The 20570-nt window shown below is 39.7% G+C and overlaps 1 protein-coding gene across 3 annotated transcripts in view; it reads right to left on the bottom strand.

Moving 5' to 3' along the window:
• The window catches only part of CHD5 (chromodomain helicase DNA binding protein 5), a 2140358-nt gene that overhangs the window by 904472 nt on the left and 1215316 nt on the right, over positions 1-20570 (bottom strand). For all 3 annotated transcript variants that reach the window (XM_044063016.1, XM_044063014.1, XM_044063013.1), the window contains exons 19-20: positions 14769-14886; positions 3199-3323 (exon numbers count right to left, since the gene is read on the bottom strand). In XM_044063016.1, coding sequence (XP_043918951.1) covers positions 3199-3323; positions 14769-14886 — 243 coding nt within the window. The remainder of the gene's footprint in view (positions 1-3198; positions 3324-14768; positions 14887-20570) is intronic.

The raw sequence follows: 20570 nt of genomic DNA on the forward strand, positions 1-20570 counted from the left end.
TCTCTCTCTCTCTCTCTCTCTCTCCTCTCTCTCTCCGTGATTGCTGACAGGTGTCCATCCCCCTGTGTGTGCACGTGTATGTCTGTGTGTATTCTGAATGGATTGTGTGTGTGTGTGTGTGTGTGTGTGTGTGTGTGTGTGTGTGTGTGTGTGTGTGTGTGTGATCTACACAACTGGGTAAGTTATTAATCTGGACCAAGGCCCATTTTCAGCTATGACCTCTTACAGTATTAAACTGTGTACAAGAGAATTTACATTTAGTTGGGAGTTAATGAAATAATAAAACATGGATAAAAGGATATATTGCAAACTGACCTCTCTTTTGGGTGTAGGGAATAGGTTGTGTACCTAGGAACACTCATCATGGTAAACTCCCCAGTTGATACGAGGGATAATGTGGAGGTGTTTGTACTGAAATTAAGATTTGGTGTCGCACGTCCAATATTGTGTTATGGTGGTTTTCACACACCAGCTGGACAATCGCACATTCTGAATGCAAGTGGAACAGATTACGAATATTTTTTGTCTTTCCCATTGCCCATACGTCAACAAATGTGGGCAGTTAAACACTATATGCAAGAAAATTGGAAAGTTATATTGGGCAACAATGATTTAACGAAAGAAATAGGTGATAGACCTATGTTTTCTTTCAAGAAAACTGTCAACATTAAAACATTATGTGACAGGAATGAGAAGTTGGAAGTAAAGAAAAGATCATCATTACCCCCAGGGACTTTCCAATGTGGACACTGTAAGGAATGCCATCACATTTGTAACTCTTCTTTTGTCCATTTCAAACATTTGGACGTGACTATATGGACTAGAGGGAGATATGACTGTTATCCAACCATGTGGTGTATGCAGCTATTTGTGAATCATGTTGTTTTTACATAGGCAAAACTATTAGGCATTTAAAACGAAGAATCTACGAACACTTGTTAGCCATCGAGAAGAAGGATTTTAGTAATGCTTTGGCTAAGCACAGTTACATGTAAAGATTACAAGAAATTTTCTTTTTTTGTTTTAGATTCTGTTTCTGCCGAGGATTTCAGTGGTGACATCAAGACACTACTAGAGTGTAAAGAGACACTCTGGCAGATCAGGCTGAATGCTGATAAACTGCCTGGTTTAAATGAATCAATCAATATCAAGTGGTTTTTACTAAGATAAAGGATTTGAAGATGAGATTTTTTTATGATATTTTAATCATAAATCAATTGCTAACAAGTAATACTGTTCAACCAAGCTTAACTGCATGCACTTTAGAGCATGAATGATTAGTAACCAATAGTATTATGATTTTGGGGCAATGCCCACTTTTAGACTGTTTGCATTGGCTGCCTTTATCACATGGTTATTTTACTGTCTCGCTAATGACAGAGATGTTAGGAGATTTTATGTGTGTGTGTGTGTGTGTGTTTGAAGGGCGCTTGTAGTACAGTGAGGGTAGTACAAAACAATATTGTGTGTGTGTGTGTGTGTGTGTGTGTGTGTGTGTAGGAAATAAAGTAGGGAGGTGCGAGAGAGAGAGTGTGTGTGTGTGTCTGTCTGTGTGTGTGTGTGTGTGTGTGTGTGTGTGTGTGTGTGTGTGTGTGTGTGTGCAGCTGCATATATCTGTATATGTCTGTTATTTTGAATATGTGTGTGTGTGTGTGTGTGTGTGTGTGTGTGTGTGTGTGTGTGTATTGTCTTGCTAATGGCTAAAATATTGTCCCTCTTTCATTTGTCTCGCTAATGACTAAAATAGTGTCCCCCTTTTATTATAAGAATGCTTTTTTGTTAAAACTGGCTTAGTGAGACAGCGGAAAAAATGCTGAGGTTTCCACTTCCTTGTGAGAGAATATCAGAACTACAGAGATAGAGCCAGAAAGCCAATTACAGTAAAAACATTCTAATAATAACAGTCCACAGCAATGAAAGAGAGGAGGGAGGGACTTTGGAAATCAGATAATCATATGGCTAAAAACAACAGCAGAAGGGTGAGAGGCTGGGGAAACTTTTCAAGGAACAAACAGGCTAGCTTGAAGGACTGCGATCAAATAAACCCAATAGTGGAACTCTCTCGGAAACCTTAGCTTGATGTGTTAGTGGGGTATGGGGCAGACACAGAATGTAAGCAGGTAAATTAAAAGCAGAATATACAAGTACTGAAGCGTAAACTGGTGCAGACACAATTCTCTCTCTATTGAACTTCTACTACAGTTTAAGGCACCAGACTATGTAGAAATGTACCAGTAACAGTTTATAGGAAAAATGCAGTAACAAATGATTAAGGCACAATTCTGATATCAGGAGTATGCAATTCTGCCACAACTGTGAATTAAACTATATGACTTTGGCCCAGCAGGGTTTAAAATACAAACATAGAGCTTTTACAAGTAATCCTACTTACGGCAATAGAAGTGCAGAATAACTAAGGTCCCTGACCAATCTAAAACATACAATCGGATGGAACAGAGCAGAAAAGTACAAAATAGTAGTATCACCACACAAGTCACTATAAGTGCACTTAGCAGAACTGAAATAATTAAAGTAATTGAATTCTCTTTCCTTTTTTTTTGAAAAGCTAGTTAGTTACACTTCCACATCTTTCCTTGCCTTGGATAAAACACTTGAACTCATTTCTATGTCATCAGACACTTATTAGCATGTGCTGCATACCTATGTTGACCCTTACTTGATCATGATGTCAGTATTTCTACATCAACCATGCCCTACATGTTTCCACTACCTGGCATGAATTTGTTCTACACACTGTGCTGAACATCAGTGAATCCTGGCCAGTACGTGACTATACTCGATCAGCAAACTCCATAAAGGATTTTAGATCACCCTTAAAAAACAGGGAGTTAGTTGTTCACAGTGATTTTTAACCCAGTAAAATTATACTGCTATGAAAATCAAAATGTTTATCAGACATTTTTGTGTTGTTTTTTTGTAACTATATTATGTAAACTCAGAGTAATTAATAAGATAATTAACAGTAACAATAATCAGAATGCAGCTTAAAACTCGACTGATAGTGATTTTTAACTCAGTAAAATTAAACTAGCATGAAAAGCAAAATGTTTATCAGAAGTTTTTATACCATTATTTTTAATAATTTTTGTAAACTTAGAATAATTAATAAGGAAATAAAAAGTAACACTAATCAAAACACTTTGCTTAAAACTCAACTAATTTCAAATCAGAACTGACCTGTATGTCATTGTGAGGGTTCCAGTCAGAGTCATATATAATGACTGTGTCAGCTGTGGCCAAGTTGATTCCCAGACCACCAGCACGGGTAGACAGAAGGAAACAGAACTGTTGGGCACCTGGGGCTAAAGAATGCAGAACAAAGTCAATCAATATGGCAGTCATTTTTATAAGAAAGCAGTGAAATGTAACAATTAGAGAAATAGCATACACATACCAAAATACCTCAGAAGAGAAAAAAAATTGTGCTTTCTGCAGTAGCTAAGGTGGTTACCACCTGTGCAGATTCACTACAGGATTTAATCACAGTAGGTGTTAAACAGACATAAATGCTATACAGTCCTAAGGGATTTGCCTCAAATTGAAAATAGTTTACTTGTTTTGATGTGAGCATATCATCTCTCTTCAGTTATAAAATCACAATATTGTATTTGATGCCTCTTGCAGTGCTCATAGGTTCACATGTGTTTACTAGGCTAACGACCACAAAGGCCTTTTTAAGCCTAGCCATGCATCCCAAATCTCTGATAATTTCTGGTACCCTTGATAAATATAAGCAGGGGCTTTGGAGATGAAACATTTACAAGCAGAAGCCTCTCAGATGAACCATTTACAGGCTGTCTGTGTCCATTAGAGACATAGGTGCAAAACCAGGGATGAATTTCTTCATCCAACTGTCCAAGTTACACTTGAAGTGGGCTAGGGAGGAACCGTGCTTTACAAGGATGGGGAGCCTGTTCCAAATCGGTAATCTCTGCTTTTAAACATACCTGATTTAAACAAACCAGTGCAAAATGGACACAAATGCACTTTTTAAAATTTATGTGAGATGTTGGTAAGTAAAAAAACTTCCATTATTCTTACTGCCAGTAGAATAAGATAACATTTTTAGTATTTCATTACACTCATGCCTCTGTTTATGGGTTATTGCTTGTACCAATTAAAGAGGAACAAAATAATGTAATAACGCTTTGTTTTCTTTTACAACATACACTAAGAATGCCTTCTTAACAATAAAGTATGAGTTGGTAATGCACAACGTCTTACATAAGTTACCTAAGCCTAAAGACTAAACACTGCTTAACCTTGAATACATTTTTATTTTGCACCCCAGTATCACCAACAAGAAAAGTTTCATGGGCATGGTACATTTATCATACTACAGTCTTTTAGGAAAAAAAAAAACAAATTAAAAAAATGAAAAGGTCTATTTAGAATGTAAGTTTTAAAGAAGCAGCAAGTTCAAAATAGGTCGCAGATATCAGCACAGGCATTTATGAATCCACTTTTTTTTCGTTTTTTGTTGACTAGGTAAGGCCCACTAGGCTCGCAGCCCATTTTATGGGGAGACCTCAGGGTGGCACTCATACTGCCAAAGTGAAATTTAGCAGGGCTGTGGAGAAATTTCCATTTTCTTGTTTCAATAAATGCTGTGAGCTACTTTACATCAATATGAGCTACTACCAATGCAACAGCTGAGACCTGTTTAAAGTCTCATCTGAAGGACAGCACTTCAGGGATGCAGCAACCCTGCCCACTTATGATGCACTGTAATGTCAGTATTGGAAATAAATGAGGCAAATCACCTAGGGAAGGTGCATAACCCGCAGCTTCCAATCTTCCATCACCAAAGAATAGTGTGCTACTTGTTGAGTCATTGGCACACAAGTTATATCAAATCAAGTGCTGCTTTTTCAACAAACATTTTTGTAGGCTGTTTAGTTTATTATTTTTCAAGTTGGTGGGTTGGTCAATTGATCCTGTTTATCCATTACTTGAACAGCTGTTTACACTACTACACTACATTGTTCTGAACTTATTCAAAATGGCACCTACTATTTTGACACAACAGACATTGCAAACATCTTTTCAAACAAATTCATTGCCAAATTTACCACAGGAACTTTTAACCAAAGCTCCCAGTTATCTGTAAGGATCATTTACTGAAAGCGTAACCAAGACCAATAATATTTCCTTCATGAGACCTGACAATTTACCTGGATGCTTAATTAATACAGTTATTAAATATGCCCTTGCACTCTCCTTAAATCTTTTAATTTAAGTTTAGCTATTGGTTTCATTCCTGAAGAGTGGATCATTGCAGCTGTGATGCCCCATTATAAGGGTGGCCTTACTACCGACTCAGGTAATTACTTTCCTTTGCAAGCTCTTGGTATACTTAAAATGGGCTCAAACAAATACCAAAAGTGTAGTATTGTCACTTTTACCATTTTACCAGACAACACCCCCCCCCCCCCGTTATACTATACAGATACACTCCAAAATGAAAATGTAATTGGGGAACTACGGACTTGGATTGATAACTCCCTCTCTTTTAATGATCATGAGATAATGGTTGCCCGGAACTTGTTTTAGTTAGCAAAATTTCCTGCAAAAGGAATATTGTCAACATCTAATTAGGTTACACACCCCCATACTCACCACTGATCAGACCAGTTATTGAGTATAATGCCAACTTCAGGATGTATCTCCCTAAAAAAAAATCAAACAATACGAAAGACCCCAAAGGTTCCTAACCAAAAATATTACAGGCCTAAGTCCCTGAGCTATTAAGAGAGGCTGAAACTCTATCCCTTTATTCATTGTCTTACAGGCTTTTGAGGGGAGGAGATCAATGTCTCATTTACCACACCATAGGAAACCCAGTTGTCTTGGACCTTCTGTATCTCTACTAGTCCAGTGGTACCACCAGTGCTAGAACCAAGGACCTAGATCTTCACCAACAGATAAATAAAGCATGGCAGGGGGACAGGTGTATAATTTGGTGCTTCCCAAACCTCTAGAATAAACTCTGTTTGCATGTCTCACAGTGTGACTCACTATCTTCCTTTCAACATAACCTTGATGACTCAATGGGTATTCAAAAATTTACTCCAGGATTGACTGGTATGGTTTCTCTGAAAAATGGATGTGTGGCCTGAGGGAGGGCACTGGCAAGAAGTAAATGGTCATTAAGACTAAATGGCATTGTAATATCTATGAAATCTACGACTGTCATCTATGAGTATGCATACTGCTAACAATGAAACAGTTTACACTTTTTAGAAAAGTTTTGAAGCAAAAACAGGGTGCACGTCAAACATGATCCAGTTTTATGACTGGTTACAGAAGTAATTGGCAGGGGAGTATTGCTGCACTTCAACAAAGCCACTAAACTGATCCTACAGCTAGGTGTAAAGAAATGGGAAGCATAGCTCTCAACTGTCAAGATTTCCACAGAATGTCCATAGTTTTGCCTCATATTTTTGGTCTGTTCCACAAAAAAAATGTGTGGTTTTCTAGCAAACCATTCAGGAATGAAGTCAATAAATAATGAATGCTATTTTAGTTTCTGAATTCATAGCCTTCAGAAAATGCATGCTAACACAAAACCTTTTATTGTAACAACTTTCTAAGTTTATAAGAGTAATATTTAAAATCTGTCCCTATTTTTGAGACTTTGTCCCCCATTATTTTTGGCTTTGGCCAGATTTCTTATGCTGAGAAATTGAGAGGTATGATGAGAAGGGTTGGGAGAATGTTTAAAACTAAGAAATATACTTTTGCATAGCATACTATGCTAACAGTAGATCTTCAATGTCAGATGTCAGTGTAACAGTAAATCTTAACATCTGGGCTTATCCACCTTCAGTTCCCTTTAAGGATAGACATAGTTTTCCTAAAAAAGCCCATTATGCCCCGTAAATATCCACTCTGGTCTCATTACTTTGAAGGCACCTAGCTATTCATTTATTGCTTTTGTTTACAGGGAAAGTCTGACTGGGTACAAGAGTCCTTTTCAGGCAAGGCCTGGGGAGAATAGCTCCAGAAAATACAGGTTTTAAAACAAGTTGTTAAAACATAGAAATTGGTATAGACAAGTATTATAAAATAGCATTTGAACATAAAAGATTTAGCAGATGTGTTATAAAAAATAAAATACATTTTATTTTACTAGATATTTTACAAAAGTAGTAAATTAGTATAACAGCTTTATAGTTGTGAATACAATTTCAAAAATAGCAGCTGTGAGAAAGAAAAAAGAAAAAAAAACATGGTTGATGGTGCAAGAAATAAGAGTACAGAAAAGAGATGGAAGAGTAAGTGTTATGCAGGATGAAAGCTGCTAAAATTTAGAGAAAGATGTCAATTTGAATGTTGGGTTATGACACAGAGACTGGATTTGATCCTACAGTTGGGATGCCACACACTTTTGCCTGGGGAACAAGAATTATAGAGCCATGAGCTTGTTAAATGAGGATTTAGTTGAGCTTTGTAGGACTGTAAAGATTGTGCTTGCTTAATAGAAAGTGGGATTCTGTTCCGAATTCTGGAAACATAGTTGAAATATAAAAGATATCAACAAAGTTGTTAGTTTTGGTTAATTTTAATAAGAGTTGATCTGCAGAGCATAAAGATCTTGCAGGTGCACATGGGTGAATTATACTGAAAAGTGTTGGACAGTTATGAAGTTTGTTGATAAGGTCATGTATGGTGAGAAGTTGACAGTATGTAACATGGTGTCAGTTCAAGCCAGTGCGTTTGTTTGAGTGCCACTCAGTAATGAGTCCTGTGGGTAACATTTGCAGTGAATTTGGCGACCTTGTTATAGCACAGTTCGGGTTTGTGTAATTGATGCCTGCAGGTTGAGAAATATCAGTGCAGAATAAGGGCCAAGGATGGATCCTTGGAGGACAATGACTTTGACAGGAAGGAAAGAGGAAAACTGATTTCCCCATTTAACATATTATAGTGTATTTGAAAGATAACTGTGGAGCCAAGCCCGGCAGGAACTTGCGAGTCCAAGACTGGCTATTTTTTTGATGTAGAAGGTGGTGAGAGATGATGTCAAAAGCTTTTGATAGGCCCAGAAAGAGGGCTGATACTATGTTACTATTGTTATTACTTGAGTTGACAGAGTTGATGAAACTAAAAATTTCAGAGGTGGTACTGTGGTGTGGATGAAACCATGCCGGTATGGTAAAAGAAGAGAGTATTGGATAACATGAAAAAGAAGTTGCGTCCAAATGCACTTTTCAAGTATTTTGAGCAGAGGGGATAGGATAGCTATAGGATGGTAGTTGGTGATTTTAGTTGATGTACCACCATTACAAAGGGGGAGAATATGGAATTTTTTCCAGAGTTCTGGGACATGTGATTATTTAATGGATCTATTAATTAGAATATAGACAGGGTAGGCAATGGCCTCTGCTGCTATTTTAATGTTTTCAGCTGATAATTTGTCAGGACCAACTGTAGTAGGCCTAGGTTTGGGAAGATGTATTTTTACAGCTGAGATAGAGACTGGGTTTAGTGAGAAATAGTTGGGTGGAGACTAAGTTGAGATGGCAGTTGTGTATAAGAAGAAGTTGCTTTGGAGACCGAATGGATGAGATGTGAGATGAACACAGGGGTAACATTTTCAGAGGTATTTCTACTGGATAGGCCAGGTAAAAGCTAGGTGGAACGGCCAGGGTATAGTTGTTCGTTTATAGAGGACCAGAAAATATTCTGGGCTGCTAAAGTTCTGCTCTTTCTGTGAAATAGTTTTTTGCCTAGTTTGCATGATACCTCTGTACAAGAAGCACTTACATATAGCCAGAGTTCCAGAACTGTTAGGTCTGTTCTTCAAGTCACCACAGGTCTTCATAGGGAAGCATGTTTGTCACATGCAAAATTCAGTCCAATAAAAAATCCATAATATTACATTTCAAGCCAACAAGAAACTGAGAAGTACTTACAAAACAGAATACTTTCAGCAATAACTGCATACAATTTTCAGTAATGAGACAGAGAAGGGTAGCTTTACTGTTACAAGACCGTCTTTACAGATAGAGCAGAATCAGAATCACAAGGAATTTGACTCCGATTCCAATGACTCTCCAAGTATAAATTACATAAATGACATACATACAACTATTTAAAAGAAGACAAAAAATGTAAATATACATATACGTATATGTACAGGGTACAAAGTACAACTCTGCAAGAAATACTGACATAAACTCTGAAAGAAATAAGTATTACCAATACATAAACAATATTGCAGAACTCACGGAGGCTTGAGCTGAATTAATCATTTATGAACTTAATGGACTGTGGAAAAAAACTATTCTTAGATCTGCTTGTTTTGGTGCGTAATAATCTATACTGCCTGGCCAATGCTAAGTGTTCAAAAAGATGGTGGCCTGGACATGAAGGGTCGGTGATAATTTTCCCAGCCCGTTTCACGACTCTGAAATAGTTGTGGTCTTATAAGGAGGGCAAACTAGTACCAATGATATTTTCAGCAGACCTGACTATTTTATATAACCTATTTTTGTCATGCTTAGACACAAATCCAAACCACACAGTTATGGATGAGTTGAGAACAGACTCAATGGCTGCTGCTGTGTAAAACTGAATCAACAACTCCTGTAGGAGGATGAACTTCCTACTGAATCAATAGCTCCTGTGGGAGGATGAACTTCCTCAGCTGTCGTAGAAAGTACATTTGCTGTTGTGCCTTTTTATGATGGACCCTACACTGGTCTCCCACTTCAAGTCCTGGAATATTATAGATCCCACAAACTTGAAGATTTCCACAACTGACACAGCAGCATTAAATATAAAGAGGGGGGATAATATCTGCTTCTGTTTAATTGTAGTAGCACTCCTAAAGTCCACTGTCACATCCACAGTTTTATGAGTGTTCAGCTCCAGATTATTCTGACTACACCAAAGGGCCAGCTGCTCAACCTCCCATCTGTATGCAGACTCATCACCGCTCCTGATGAGCCCAAAAATGGTTATATCGTCCACATATTTAATAACTTTGACAGATGGGTCCTTAGAGGTGCAGTCATTAGTGTAGAGAGATAATAGCAGTGGGGAGAGCACACATCCCGGGGGGGGGGGGCACCCATTTTAATTGGGCGACAGCTAGATGTAAATTTCCCCAGTTTCACCAGCTGCTTCCTGTTGGTCAGAAAATTGGTGATCCATTGACAGGTGGAGGCAGGAATGGAAAGCTGGGAGAGTTTCTAGTGAAGAAGTTCTGGAATTATTGTATTAAATACAGAGCTGAAGTCCACACACACAATCCTTGCATATGTCCCTGGGTTGTCAAGATGTTGTACTATATAGTGCAGACCCATATTAACTGCATCATCTACTGACCAGTTCTCTCAATAAGCAAACTGAAGGGGGTCCAACAACGGAACTGTAATATCCTTCAAGTGAGCTAACACTAATACTGTTACAGTCAGTACCTCGTGTGACAACCGAGCCCTGGTTCAGCAATCAAACAGCCTCAAGCCTCACCACTAACACCAGGGAGGTCGTCTCCTAGAGGAGGAAAGGATGATTAATACACAGTAAAGTACAATTTCCCTTAATATACACAAACTGGAGATTCTAATATGATACAAGATGGTCGCAACTTCCAAAGGGCATGTATTATAAAGTATGGAAAACAGGCTAGTCAAATTAAACAGATTATTGACAAAAATTGGAATATAATAACTAGTGATGATGGTATTAGTGACATGTTGGGATCAAGGGCATTATATGTACATAAAACTGACTATAATCTTAAAAGAATAATTGAAACTAGGAATAATAATATGAACAAACAGTTACACTTAGGTAAGGGTGGAACCACCAAGTGTGGCCATTGTAACCAGTGTAGTAGTGTTATAGTTAAAGACAGCGTAGTACTTGACAATATTTTAAGAAGTAAGATTTACTTTAGTAAAGGGAATTGCCAATCACAGCATCTGATTTATTTAGCTATATGCTCCTCATGCCGTTCTTTTTATGTGGGTAAGACAGATAGGAGATTAAAGGATAGAATATATGATCATCTATATTGCATACGTAAAAAAGACACCAACAATGCCTTGTACAGGCATATAAATAGTAATCCAGACTGTGAAGGGTTTTTATTTGGTATTCTGGAAGTGGTGAAAATGAACCCCAGGGGGGGTGATATTAAGGCTTTAGTGTCAGAGAAAGAAATAAAGTGGCAAATTAGGTTGAATGCAGCAATACCCCCAGGATTAAATGATTGTATACCCACTAAACCTCTCTTGAGAAACTAATTGGATGAAATGTACGTCTATATTATACATTTCGTGTATATATTACATTATAAGGCATATTAGAAATGTTATACAAGGTATGAATGGTATTAATTAATATAGTGACATTATGGTATTAAAATATATTTAAGTTTTTAATTATACACAATAATGTTTTATTATATGAAGGTTGTATATATACAAAAAATTTTATAAAATATGTGTAATAATTATTTTATGAATTAATTGATTTTTATTAATTAATGAAATAGTTTCAAGAAATTGACAATATGGAAAAGCAATGTATGTAGTGTTTTTATCATTTATTTTTTATTTTTACAAACATGAAATTATTCCGATTAGGAATACAGGAATATATCATAAGATCTACCTGTGACTTTAAGATAATTGTGTATTTAATTAATTGATTGTCAGATTTTGGCGGTTATTTTTGTATAAATAGGCTTTTGTAATGTGTAATAATTGTTCTGATGAAGTCTACTATATGTAGATGAAAGCGCTAAACTTGTGATTTACGTGGATGAATAAAAGAATTGAACAGTGGATCGTGACTATTTTACTAGAACTCTTTCTGTGTTTTTTGGACTATTGAGATGCTACAGAAGAAGTTTAGATCTCTAGAAAGAGTATTCTTCGTGTTGTTTGATTTCTTGATGTGCAATAAATGCATAGCTGGAGGATGCCTAGTATGCCAGATATAGGTCACCTCTTAGTAATCTGCAGGATACTGAGTACAGTGACAAGGCTTTGAGTCAGTCCATGTAGAAAATATTGTTTATGCCTTGTATTCTTTTAGTAAGGTATCTCTGTGGGTGTTTCAGTTGTTGCGTGTGTCTATAAGATACATGTTAAATGACTGGACTAACAAGGGCTGAATAAATGGGGAAAATGGTGCATGTAGATTTAGACACAATCCCTTTGTTTATAAGTTGGGCAATATAAAAAGACTTTCTTACAACAATGGACAGATGTTGACTGAAAGTTAGGTCAGTGTCCACATAAGCTCCCAAATCCTCAACAAATGGGTCAACTTTTAGTGGTATTTTGTTAATGTGGTCACTCCCCTAGTTAGATGACTTCCCAGAGGATATGATTATTTATCATCATCATCACGTTACTTCAATCAAAATAAACAAACTGGTTACCATTACCACACAGGGCCTCATTTCTTCTGAGCTCAAAAACCTTTAAGCTTCTTCACAAGTTATTTATTTCTCATCTTAAAAGTAAATTACTTGTACACTTCTTTGATCATACTCTTAGAAATCACACCATTCACCTTATATGATAACCATTCCAGCTAGTAGTTGGGGAAATTTCTATTCAAAAACTTTTCCCTGACTCCTGGAACTTACTCACAAGACAATGTTTGACAAATCTCTAACATTTCCAATTTCTGGAAAGAACTCAGAATCCATCTTCAAAAGGAATCTAAATCTTCAATCTCTAGTATTATGAATATATCCCGTATGTCGTATATCCCACCATTACATATGCCTCCTTGTAGGTATTCTATGCACTGCCTTTGTTATTATATACACTTTTGATATTATTTCATTCCTTATTATGTTTTTCTTTACAGGTTATATTAGATGAGGTATCGTGTCATTGTCTGATTTACATGTAATGTTACCACCTGTCAATTTGTAAACATATTTATCTTTGCCAGCTGGCTCACACCGTGACTGAAAAGGGTTCATGGTATCATTCACTCTCCCAGTTCATAGGTAGGTACTGGGCTATCTGCCCGAAGGCATATATTAGCCCAGCCACGTTGTGCGGTATTCACCGCCCCTTTGGTTAGTTCCCTAGGCCCTTGATCTAGCAGCTAGTACCCTTGGTCCCTATCTAGTAGAGCTGTTGGTATGATCCCTGGTGTGAACTTTCTGTTACCCATCCACTCGTCAAGGTTCCACTTGAAGAGTGATAGTGAGGGGCTCTGTCTTATGTAGATCGGGACCTTGTTCCATAGCAAGGGAAGTCTTTGCGAAGGGAATCTATCCCTCCAGCATGTTCTATTCATTGTTGTGCTGAGGTTTATATCCCTAGAGTGTGTAGCTCGAGTAGATTTGGTTTTGCTAAGATGGAGCACGTTCAACAGTTCTGGGTTGGACATGGCTCTGCATGTTAGACAGAAATCGCCTCTGAGAAGGCGGTATGCAACAGAGAAAAGCCATAGTTTTTTCAATCGTGCTGCATAGGGTAACTGTTTGAGGCCAGTAATCCTCTTAGTGAGGTACCTCTGTGGTCTCTCCAGCTGCTGGAAATGCCTAGCCAGGTACATACCAATTGGTGCATTGTACTCAATAATGGGTCTGATGAGGGAAGAGTAGAGGGGCACCACTACATCCTTAGATCTTGATGCGAACCCTTTCGTGATCAGATGGGTCACATAGAAGGATTTTCTAACCACCTTGACAACATGGTTATCAAAGGAAAGCTGACTATCTACTTGGGTCCCTAGATCCCTTATTACTTCTTCAGATTTCAGGGGGTTACCTCCTGTGTGGTAGTTCGCAGGTACTCTGTTTTTTCCAAAGGGGATTATTACGCATTTTTTAGCATTTAGCTTGAAACCATGGCTTTGACACCATGCATCAGTCTCATTAAGGCCCTTCTGGAGGATATCCGTGTCGGCCAGAGACTCTATTATAGCACCCAGTTTGCAGTCGTCCGCAAACTTGGTCAGCCACAGCTCTTCAGTGCTTGCCTGTACTTCTGAGAAGTATATGCCAAACAGGAGGGGCCCCAGGACAGAGCCCTGAGGCACACCGCTCATTACTGGTCTGGATTCGGACATAGATCCCGCTACTCTTACTTTGTGGGATCTGTCTGAGAGCCAGTTTGTGATCTATCTTGTGACGTAGGGGTTTATGCCCAGGTTGGTGAGTTTATCAATAATACCCGAATGGGGAATGGTGTCAAATGCTTTAGCAAGGTCAAGGTAAGCCGTGTGTACCTCCTTTCCCTTATCTATAGCCTGAGTAACTGTCTCAAAGAAGTCCACCAGGTTCAGGAGGCATGATCTGCCCTTGACGAAGTAAGTTAAACTCAGATAATTCAATAAACAGAAGTTATATTATTCTTATAAAGTGCTAGACTTCTGGTAAGAATAACACCACTTTCAAGCTCAAAGGAGTGACTTGATGAAAATTAAACTACAATTGTATATCCATGTAAGTACAGAGTTACTTTTAGGCTGCCTGCATGGTGCACTACCTGAAGGTATCATTGGAAATCAATTTAAAATATACTTCATGAGAAAGAAGACTTCTAAACAGCAGAATTCCATGAATGTAACAACAAACTGCTATCTCTTCTTAAACTTGGAGAGTAAATCGCATACTATTTGATATACGGCTACTGGGACAGTCATTTGGACTTATTTCAGACCAAAACAGGCTGAGCCACCATCACACTCCCAAAAAGCACACTAATCTCATATACGAGTTTCAATGTTGGTATGTGCGTGCATGTCTCCCTGTATACCATTAAACCTGTCGATGGCCTCTTGTCGCAGTCCGCCTGTAATTCCTCCATCTATTCGTTCATATTTGTAACCCTCAAACTCCAAAAAGTCTTCCAGTAAATCCAGCATCTTCGTCATCTAGGAGAAGAAACGGATAGACTGGTCATAAAAAGAAGACAATCAGCCAGAGCAGTAAAGACAAAGAAAAAAAAACACATAGAGGTAGAGAGAGACAATGACAGACAGAAGCACTGAACTCAAAACTGCACTTTACATTATACAATATAGATTAAACAAACAGAAAGAGATTTGTTAAGGTGATTTATAGAAAAACATGGCTTCATGAAACACTATGGTTTCTTTAATTTCTACACTAAAATTAAGTCATTGTTTAAAAATCAAACGGAACACAAGACATCAAAGTATGCTAAACAACCAAAACAGAATAAAGAGCAAAGCTAAGACATAAGTTAAATATACAATCTGAAAACTCCACAGAGTGTTATTACCGCTGTTTTAAATATGTGGCAGACAAGACAGACAGCTCTTAGGAGATAAATCATTTTGTGTCTGTGTCACTGTGTCGATGCATTATGCCTGGTGATACAACAGAATTCACTGCTAAAAGTAATTCTATGAACAATAACAACTTATTAGCATATCTGACAATTGACACTGTAGTTCCTGTGGCAGAGGGTTTGAGTCCCTCATTTGCTTACTAATTAATTAAACCACTTAACTAGATAGTGCTTAGGGACAAATGAGAATATGGGCTAGGCTCTTGCAAGCCTAGTAATTACCTATGAACCTAATGGTTGTTACAAAATTTCCACTCTAATGCAGTGTATAACCTCATCTCTACAGACACACATTGCTACCAAGATTTTGGTATTGAGGATAAAGTCTGGAGACTGGAAATATCTGCCAGGCTCCATTCCAGAGATCCAAGCTTGGGAGTAATGGGCAAATAGATAATACTGACCTGCCACATACATAATATTGACCCATATATTGTGCACACAAGCACATTCCCAGAATTTGTGTCGTTCATCTGTCAGTGAGGGGCTAATGTAGTGGAAGATCAAGCTGTGAAAACAAAATCCCGTGGGATCCACATACTGGTATCTGTTAGCCCTTATATACAAATCTGATGAGCTTAAAGGTGAATCAGTTGCAAAATGGACAGGTGGTGGTCTATCTCAGAGAGGAGAAGAGGAGATTTAAACCTGTCTACATGCACTTATAGTGCTTTGCCACCTCTTCATTATGATGAGATAGCAGCCAGCATATGTGACCAGCTTTCCATTGGCAGTTATATTGTGCTAGATAAAAAGACTGTTGACAACATTATGGGTAACAAATTTCATACTGGTGTGCATGGAGTGGTGCAGAAATGCATGTCATAGTTCCAGATATTTTCCACAATTCTTTGCTAGGCAGCCCATACTGTTCTTGAATGCTGATGAAGAAAGCAAAATATAGCATGCCATGCACTAACTGGATTACACGAGATATGGTGTTAATTCCTTTATTTAGTCAGTATTTTCACCTCCAGAATGGGATCTTAAGGCACCACAGACTGTAATTGATGGTACACTAATCTTAGTTATCTCACATGATTAAAGGTAATTGCCAAACTGTGCCACTCTTTTAAAAGAGGTGGGATGGTGCTCCTATGCCATCAAAGACTGTAAGAACAAATCTTACATAAATACTGTTTTGTTAAAATAAACTTTGTGTAACTATAGCTTGGTTAGAATAGACCCTACATAAATCCAGTATTCTCTTTGCATACGTTTAGAAATGCAGCCATTTTAAAGCAGACCTGTATCTTCATTTTATATTTTACATTTTGCCTGCAGCTTTAGTAAATGCAGTTTCAGTGAAAAGTGCAGATCAGCTAACAATTTTCAGGCCAAAACACTGCTAAGAACGAGATGTACAGAGATCACAGATTCCCAAGAGAACATCTGTCAATATGACTTTACAGAGATGGAGAAAAAGAAGTTATGTCTTACCATAATGTTCCATCTGAGTTGTTGATCTTCTTCCATTCATCACTGATGGGTATGGTTCCGAACCCTTGGAACCGAGTCGGCCAATTACCAAGCTAGCGTACACCAAACTCTCGAGCCAGGCTACTACCCACAATGCCCTTCATCCCATACCTCAGATCGAGTTTGCAGAACATATAGTAGAAACATATATTAGAAACAGAAATAAAGGCAGAGGCCATCTCTGCTCAAACACCCTAACACATTGAAATGATCTGAAGATCCGCCAGGAACCTTTGGCGGGGGAAGGTGGGAGGGTGTGATGAATGGAAGAAGATCAACAACTCAGATGGAATGTTATGGTAAGACATAACTTCTTTATGTGAAGTTGTTAATCTTCTTCCATTCCTCACTGATGGGATCAAGTCCCTAGCTACTACAGAATCTGGGTGGCCCTCATGGAAGAACATTCCGGAGAACCATACAGCCAAAGGCAGCTCTTCCCCTGGAGATCAGATCCAATATGTAATGCTTGATAAAGGTATGGGGTTTAGCCCAAGTGGCAGCTGCACAAATATCATCCATGGAAGCCCTAGCATGAAAGGCGACAGAAGCGGCCACAGCTCTCGTGGAATAAGGTTTAATGCGGCCAGGAGCTGATTCCTCCTCCAGAGAATAAACAAAGGAGATGCAATCCCTAAGCCATTTAGACAAGGTAACCTTAGACACTGCCAATCCCATTCTAGAGCTCGCAAAAGCAACAAAAAGCTGATCTGACTTACGAAATGACTTTGTCCTGTTCAAATAAAAACGTAACTGTCTGTGGACATTCAAGGAATGGAGACAGTATTCCCCTTTGTTAGCATAATTAGGGAAAAACACGGGCAACTCAATGGATTGATTAATAGAGAATTCCAAAACCACCTTGGGTAAGAAAGTGGGATTGGTGCAAAGTGATACTCTGTCCTTATGGAAAATCAAATAAGGACTCAATGCATAATGCTTGCAGCTCTGATACATGTCTGGCTGAAGTAACCGCCACCAGAAACAAGGTCTTCCAGGACAGAAATTTCACATCACAGGTTGCAGCCGGCTCGAAGGGAGGTAGAGCCAAAGCTTGAAGCCCCCTAGATAAATTCCATGATTCCACAGGTTGCCTAATGGGAGGTCAAGAATGAAAAATCCCCTTCAAGAAGGCCTTACACAGATGAGAAGATATAATACGAATTCCATCTGAACCATCATGGAAATTGGAGATGGCAGCTAGATGAACCCAAATCGTGGATGCAGAAGCCCCATTAAGGAAAAGCTCAGTCAGATACTGAAGAACCGTAGCTACTGGAACAGAAACAGGGTCCAGAGACAGCTCTTGTGCCCACAAGGAAAAACGTTTCCACTTGTCTTTATAAAGTTTTCTGGTAGAAGGTTTATGGGAGGCCAAAATAATATTCCGTACCGGAGAAGAGAGTGATTCAAGCCTGGCTACTAATGGAAGTGGATCAACCAAGCTGTCAGTTTGAGCGTGGTCAAATTTGGAGACGACAACCCTTGGGGGGTGAAAAATGAAATCCTGTCAGAGGTCCAGGATCCAAGGAGGTCGGAGCAGGTGTGGCTGAAGGAAGGGAAACCAAACCTGTCGAGGCCAGAACGGAGCAATGAGAATCATTCTGCTTCTCAACCGAGTAGCTTTCCTTAAGACCAAGGGTATCAAGGGGATGGGAGCAAAAGCGTACAGGAGAACTGCAGGCCAATCGTGAGTTAGAGCATCTCTCGGGGACTCCCCCTGCAGAGGAAAGAGGGCAAAGTAGCTGCTGCACTTCGTATTGGAGGGGGAGGCAAACAGATCGCAGCAAGATCGGCCCCAGTGGCTGAAATTTTCCTCCGCCACTCTCGGGTTGAGAGACCACTCGTGAGGAAGTAGGATGCATCTGCTCAGCCTGTCCGCAATCACGTTGGAACTCCCTGGGATGTGTGTAGCAATCCAGAATCGGTTGGAAGCTATCGCCCACTGCCAAATTCTCATAGATTCGCGGCAAAGGGGGTAAGATCTGGTCCCTCCCTACTTGTTGATGTACAAGACCACAGACATGTTGTCAGACTGGATAGCAATTGGTCTGAGAGGAAGAAGAGGATGGAGAGCTTGTAACACCAGTAACACAGCTCTGAGCTCTAGAACGTTGATGTGTAAGTCGACTTCTAGAGGAGACCATGTGCCTTGAACGGATTTTCCCTGAAAGTGGCCCCCCCACCCTATCAGGGAAGCGTCCGTGGTCACCGTGGCATTGGGCTGAAGATGTTGAAAGGGGCGACACCAAAGACTTTCGTCCATTCTCATCCACCAGAGGAGATCCTGTTTGCAGGTCAGTGATGAGGATTAATGCGTTCAAGGAATGATGATTGTGTATCCCTTGAGTTTGAGGAAGCCACTGTAACAGGCGCATATGAAGTCTGGCCAATGGAACAATGGGAATGGCTGCCACCATGGAACCCAGAGCCTGCAGAACTTCCCTTGCAGACACTTTCCTGCGGTCGAGTATCACTTGCACTTGTGTTCTCAGTCTTAAGAGCCTGTGATAAGGAAGAGATATCGGGCCGAGCTGAGTGTTGAACATAGCCCCTATGAATTCCAGTTGTTGTGAGGGCTGAAGGTTTGATTTTTCCCAATTGAAAGTAATACCCAGACACTCCGCCAGAGACAGAGTGTAGCGAAGGGCCCTGGTCAGTAGACGCTCGGTGGGGGCAGAGAGGAGCCAATTGTCCAGATAAGGAAACACCTGGAATCCGTGAAGTCTCAAGTGAGCTGTCACCACTGCTAGACATTTCGTGAACACTCTAGGGGCCACCGAGAGACCAAGAGGCAGGGCTCTGAATTGAAAATGATTGGCTCCCAGCCGGAAGCACAAAAGTCTCCTGGAGCATTTGTCCATTTTGATGTGTTAATACGCCTCCCGGAGATCTAGACAGCACATCCACACACCCTCCCGAAGGTATGGCAGGATGCATTGAATAGTGACCATGCAGAACTTGGTCTGTATGACTGACTCGTTCAAACAACTGAGATCCAGGATGAGCCTCCAGTCCCTCATCTTTTTTGGCACCAAAAAGAGTCTGGAGTAGAACCCTAATCCGCATTGATCTGGAGGGACCTTTTGGATGACTCGCTTTAGAAGAAGCTTCTTGATTTCAGAAGCTGCCTCCTCCCTTTGACTGGGTGGTACATCGGGAAGGGAGAATTGAGGTCTTGGAAAGGATTTGAGGGGAATGTGATAGCCTCTGTTGATAATTCTCTGCACCCATAGATCGTCAGTAATGGAGGACCAGGCTGTTTGGTGCAGAGAGAAACGTGCCCCGAATGCTTCCATCGGAAAGCAATTGGGCAACGCTTCAGGAGCGCTGATAGGGCCTACTGGAGAAAGAATCTCTGGAGCCCTGATTCCGGTAACCTCCTCTGCCCCTAAAGGGGTGTCTTCCACCGTCGAACCCCCCTCTGCTTCTGGAGGAGTCTTCACCACATGCGTTACGAAAGAAACCTTGCGACTTTTTGTGCCACAACTTTCCACTCCTCTGGTTCCTGGAGAAAGAACGCTGAGGTTTGGAGAAGTGCAGGCCCATGGCAGACAAGGTCTTTCCATCCTGCTCGCACCTGGCCAAAGTATCCTTGACCTTAGAACCAAAGAGCGTGGAGGGCTCAATAGGGGTGTTCAAAAAGGAAGACTTGAAGGAATCCGGTAGGTCAGAAATGCACATCCAGGCATGACGTCAGACAACCACGCCAGCACCTGCTGCTCTAGCTGCTCCTTCGGTTACGTGAGAGAGCAACCTCATGAA

This window comes from Protopterus annectens, chromosome 2.part1 (genome assembly GCF_019279795.1).
Source record: "Protopterus annectens isolate FY-2018-M chromosome 2.part1, PAN1.0, whole genome shotgun sequence".
NCBI classification, from domain to species: domain Eukaryota; kingdom Metazoa; phylum Chordata; order Ceratodontiformes; family Protopteridae; genus Protopterus; species Protopterus annectens.